The sequence below is a fragment of the Papaver somniferum genome, chromosome 2 (assembly GCF_003573695.1).
Source record: "Papaver somniferum cultivar HN1 chromosome 2, ASM357369v1, whole genome shotgun sequence".
NCBI lineage: Eukaryota > Viridiplantae > Streptophyta > Magnoliopsida > Ranunculales > Papaveraceae > Papaver > Papaver somniferum.
Window position 1 is genome coordinate 32,203,912 of NC_039359.1, and position 5,423 is coordinate 32,209,334.

At 36.2% G+C, this 5,423-nt stretch overlaps 1 protein-coding gene across 1 annotated transcript; it reads left to right on the forward strand.

Moving 5' to 3' along the window:
• The first annotated feature begins 366 nt into the window (after nt 1-366).
• LOC113353108 (B2 protein-like) lies at nt 367-5,197 on the forward strand. The gene is made up of 6 exons (XM_026596816.1): nt 367-567; nt 825-1,312; nt 4,185-4,285; nt 4,386-4,469; nt 4,754-4,864; nt 4,969-5,197. The coding sequence occupies exons 2-6, from the start codon at nt 880-882 to the stop codon at nt 5,002-5,004; spliced, it is 765 nt and encodes a 254-aa protein (XP_026452601.1). The 5' UTR covers nt 367-567; nt 825-879; the 3' UTR covers nt 5,005-5,197.
• The last annotated feature ends 226 nt before the right edge of the window (nt 5,198-5,423 follow it).

Below are 5,423 nucleotides of genomic sequence, written 5' to 3' on the forward strand. Positions count from 1 at the left end.
AAACAAAAGAACAGTAAAAGCAATGAATGAATCAATAATTCTGAAATCAACAAATTCACTTTCTTCAATTCCACTACCCTCGAATATCACCCCCATTAAATATCTTTAACTTATTGTACTCGCACCATATTTTTCAAGTAATTTTAAATGCATTCATGACCATACTACCCCTTGCACATTGGGAAAAAAAAAGGTAACCGCAAATTTGATCCAACACTTGGCTCCTTGTGAAGTCTTCACTGTCTCTGAAGTCACTGAAGATAAGTCGGTCTTTAAAATGGTAAAGATCTCAAATAGTTTTCACTTACACTGTTTAAGTTCAGTTCCCTTGAGATTCTCAATTCAGTTCAAACTTGATACTTCAAATTTTTTACTGTGATACTGTTTCTTAGTTCCTCTCCTCTCTCTCTCTCTATCTCTCCAAATTGAGTACATTTTTCTTGAGATTGTCAAACGAGTGGTTGGTTCAAATTCAAAATCTAGCTTTGTGAATCACAGTCATAATCAAATTACAACCAACTGAGAGCCCAGGACAATAAACCACACTCCAACACGCTCAGTGGAAAGGTACTCTCTCCATATAATTTCCCATTGAAATGCATTATTAACAGTACTGTAGTACCACTCTAATTCATTTACTTTCTTTAAAGACATCTACAGGTTTGCAGAATTGCCTACAAGGGGTAATTCAGTCAAAAAAAAATCAGTACAAAAATTGAATATTATGTTCCCACTTCTACAACTATTTAAACTACCAGGGGAGATAGTTGGTAGCATACAATAATTTCATTAGTAATTTCTTTTCTGTTCTTGTGCTTGACCAGATGAAAGAAATTTAAAGTATCATTGAGAGCAAGAGTGATAGGAAGACAAGGAGAGATGATCAAGAACACCAACAACAGCAACTACAATGGAAGCTCTCTATGGCAGAGTGGAACAGATTTGTTTAAGAGAGTTGATTTGGGATCAAATGATGAGCAGACATGGAAGATTGCAGCTTCAAGACTTGCTCTAGATAATCAATTGATGAGGAGGAAGATAATGACTGAAATGTTACTGTTAAATCAACAAAATGTAGATGAAGTGAAAGACCCATTTCTTTCTACTCCATCTCCTTTGTGTAAATCAATTAGTTTCTATGGACAACAACAACTTCAACAATGCATGAACAATCAGGTTTTGGGGCAAGCAGATAAATGGTATAAGACATTACCACCAGCTGAAATGTTGCCTAGAGATGAAGTCTTAGGTGGTTATATCTTTGTTTGCAACAATGAGACCATGCAAGAGGATCTTCGCCGTCAACTCTTTGGTAATCTCTCTTTCACTCTCTTTGTAATGCTAGTAGTTTAGGTTTTCTATCTGTATGTTCCTTCACTGCACAGTCCAAAATAGGGTTATATGGAGTCAAAATGTGTATGGCCATCTGAATATAACACGAGGTCATCAGCACGGCACACACACATACGAGCTTCTGTGCAGACATGCTTTAACTTTTCATACTCCTTGGGACACTTTATTCAGCTGACCAAAGTGAAGTACTTACTTTAAGTGATGCAATGGGTGTTGCGTAAAGGACTTACATCACTTTGGTACTTACCCTAGGGGATAAATTACCATGAACCCTTATCAATCATTCAATTTTAGAACTTGTTAACTTAGACACTCATTAGTGTTAGCTAACTTTGATAAGCATTTCAGTAATGTGGCGCCCATGTGTCCACAAAATTTGGCTAAAATGCTATTCAGAAAACACAGCTCCAAAATTATCTGTTTTCCAAACAGAGATCATACGAAGTTAAGTTTAAGATCCTCATGCGAACATGTGATCGAGTTAGCATTTTTGCTAGAAAAGTGAAAATGTTATGGAAACCAGGAAAGAATGACAAAGGTAACCAAATTCAACTTCTAAGAGGAAAATGCTTAGCTAGCCCATATCAGCATCAGATCTCAAAACCACTAAGCCCAATTAAGGGTCAGATTGGGGTCTTCTAGAAAGCTTATCCCCGTATGGGAGTGCCACTACAAGCTTAGTTTTAGAAATCACAGAAGTTTTCTTGATTGGGTGTTTTTGTACCATTGTACTTGGTTTTCCAGGAATTTATCTTCATCCATGGAAAAGCAAGTACTATGCTGCGAAAAACGCTACACTCAAGGATAGAAATTTTGCTTCTGAAAGAAATATGCTTGGGTAGACAATTAGCATGACCACGTGTTAGATTTGTGTGTCTTTCTTGAAAGTGTTTTTTCAGGATAGGAATCTTTTACAAGTTCAATCTAGGGATATGTAGAAGGAACAATGCAGTGTAATTTCCTTGAATATTGTGCTTGCTTTTCCAGATATTATTTTTCAGGAGTGGTAAAACAACTACTTATGGTGCGAAGATCACCACATTCAAGGAAATTTTCATGCTTGATCCTAAATATTCCTATTTAATAAGGTTCATGTGTTTTAGTACTGTAAAACTCTTGACTGTAGCTCAGTAGTCTTTTATGGCATGCATCTAGCATATTCGCTTTTGGAAACGACTTACAGATCTGCGAAATGAATGCAAACCCTATTCCATGTGGTTTTATTTTCATTTGACTTATTCTGATTAGGCTGTGTTGGTTGAGAACTGCACTTTGTATATGCATCTAATATTAGTTTCTTAAGGGGTATAAAACGTTGGTTAGTAGTTCACTGACTGTGCTCTCAGATGATGTTGTGGTATTTTGGAGCACCAAATTTAAGACTTTGTCTTGAATGTGTCTGTCGAGGTGCGTCCACCATATTCACCTTAAGAAGTAGATGTGTGACGTAATTCTCTTTAAGGGATAGATATCAATCCGAATTGAGATATGCTGAAGCATCTTAACAAACATGTTCAAATCAAAGTCTTAAATTTGCTACTCCAAGATATTATCTTGCACCCGGAGAAAATGACCATGTGAAGAAAAACTTCACGATTCTTAAAAGATATTTCTATGTGTACATGTCAACTGCCAGTTCCCGGGTTTAACTGCAAAAATAACACCTGTGACATGTAGACCTGCAGATATAACAGTCGGACATGTTTTATGGGTTTTTAATGGAATTGGGTGGTAAAACTCGTCTGTACCAAATTCTTCTTTACTTGGGTTTTATGTGTATTAGACTTCTAGTGGTTATAAATCCTTATATGCATGAGTTCCTCAAATGTCCTCCCATACAATCCCTCTTTTAATATAACCAAAATATATATGTTAAAAACATGAAATATCCAATAACTTCTTTAGTAAACTTAAAATCGTAATCCAAACACCCAGAGCGAAAAACATTTGACCCAAAGCATAAATTTCACAAGCACACAAAATGTAAATTTTTAGTAGACATCGTTCATTCAAAGGCGTTAGTGGTAGTCAGCCAAAGGTTGATCCTTTGTGATGATGATTTTCATACCAAGTATATCTTTGAATATCAGATGGCTCTAAAACTTCCAAATCTACCAAAGTGACGGGGAAACTTGAAATTGAAGCTTTAATCCTAATTAGGTTTGCTGGTGCAAAATGTGTTAGACACAACGCCATTAATTGGGAGGATTATTTCATATTTGTGAGGGATATTCCCATCCACAGAAGAACTCAGGATTTTTATCATCTCCCTTTAGCTAGCGTAGAAGACTGTCAAAAGTGCAGGATTTTGTGGGGGTTGTGTAGGAAAAAATGCTGATGACACACATCATACCCAAACAACCGAGGCCAGATATGTTAATTTCCCTGTAAAGATGTGCAGCTACACTAAAAATCATTTCTAATTGATGTAGGTGGTATATGTTTAGCTCACTGTATAGATCATTCTTTTCAGAGATCATTTCATATGTTCTGGTGGCGGTGGCACCCCCATGAACTCGGTATTCGGTGAATTCAAATGCACCACATTCAAGTTTTACCAATTTAAATGAACTGATTTTTGGTGAGAATGATCTATGCGGTGAAGATAAACAAGAGATAATGTAGCTTTTAATAGAGCAAGCAAATCTACAAAGAAATCAGCTTCACTGGTTAGGTACGTAGGTAATTTTAGGAACCAGCCATGCAAAAATCTTATTTAGCGGTCTCTTAACTGATGTTATTAGCAATTAACCATAACCCTATCATACTGAAAAGAAGAAAGATGCATTAGTTAGTTAATTTTTCCCCTTTTTCCTTTCTTTTGGTTTCAGGCCTTCCACAGAAATATAAAGATTCAGTGAGGGCAATAACACCAGGTTTACCCCTCTTTCTGTATAACTACACAGCTCACCAACTTCATGGAGTGTTTCAGGTTAGCTTTTTCAATATACAGTTTACTCTTTTGCTTTTTAAATTCAATCCTCTTGCATTCATGTTTCTCTAAGTATCCCTAACTCATTTTTAATGTCTAGGCTGTAAGTTTTGGAGGTTCGAATATAGACCCAACTGCATGGGAAGATAAGAAGTGCAGAGGAGAATCAAGATTTCCAGCTCAAGTAATAAAACCTTTTCTCTCTTTTTCCCAAGTAATAAACTCTCTTTTATTAGAGTTTACTAGATGTTGTTGTGCAAATGCTCGATTTTCAAACCTCAGCAAACTTGCAGTTTTAGTATTAAACATGGTCGGCCTTTCTTTATAGCATTCGATGATATCATTTCTTTTCCGTGGGCTGTGGTTCATAACCATCCTCTTTCTTGTGCCATAGAAGTTGTTCTAAATTTAAACTGTGTTCGGGCTTTATACCAAAACACTGCTAACAAATAAGGAAACTACTCACAGGTAAGAATCCGAGTTAAAAGGATGTGCAAACCACTTGAAGAAGATTCATTCAGACCAATCTTGTTTCATTATGATGGACCAAAGTTTCGTTTGCAGCTCTCAGTTCCTGAGGTACGTGTTCTTGTTATCTACTTTCTGTTATCGGGCGGGGCGTAAGAGAGTACTGTAAAATAGCATATCCTTTGATGATTTGATTGAAAATTTTTGTTTTGCAGGCGCTTGCATTATTGGATTTGTTCAAGGAAGATTAAATGTAGCGAACACAACAATCTCTAATTGTGAAGTTCCTACATTTTGTTATTGAACAAAAAATGAAATATGGAAATAGATTTTAGGAAGAGGAGAGACTCAGAAGTTGTGTGAGGAGAAATATTAGTGTGCATCTAATGTATTAAGTAATGTATATGAATTGTCAGTATAAGTTAATGGATAACTAGGAAATGCATATCATAATAATCCTTGTGTATATATGCCGCGTGCTAATTCCCCAAGCAGGTCTACATATCAAATATCCAGCTGCTATGAGGGTGACCAGTTCAGTGTCAAGGTCCCAAGTGTCCATATCTTCAAATGCTACATTTTTGCTTAAAATTGTGGCACATATCAAGCGTTAAGTCACCGGACTAGATTCTTTCGTCACTAACTCTAAGATATAAGCAAATTTAGCAGT

Bases quoted from the DNA above. Each gene is read 5' to 3' on its own strand.
- LOC113353108 (XM_026596816.1), top strand. From the start codon at position 880: ATGATCAAGAACACCAACAACAGCAACTACAATGGAAGCTCTCTATGG. The intron at 4,286-4,385 runs GTTAGCTTTTTC...TTTAATGTCTAG, and splicing joins AACTTCATGGAGTGTTTCAG to GCTGTAAGTTTTGGAGGTTC. The intron at 4,865-4,968 runs GTACGTGTTCTT...TTTGTTTTGCAG, and splicing joins TGCAGCTCTCAGTTCCTGAG to GCGCTTGCATTATTGGATTT.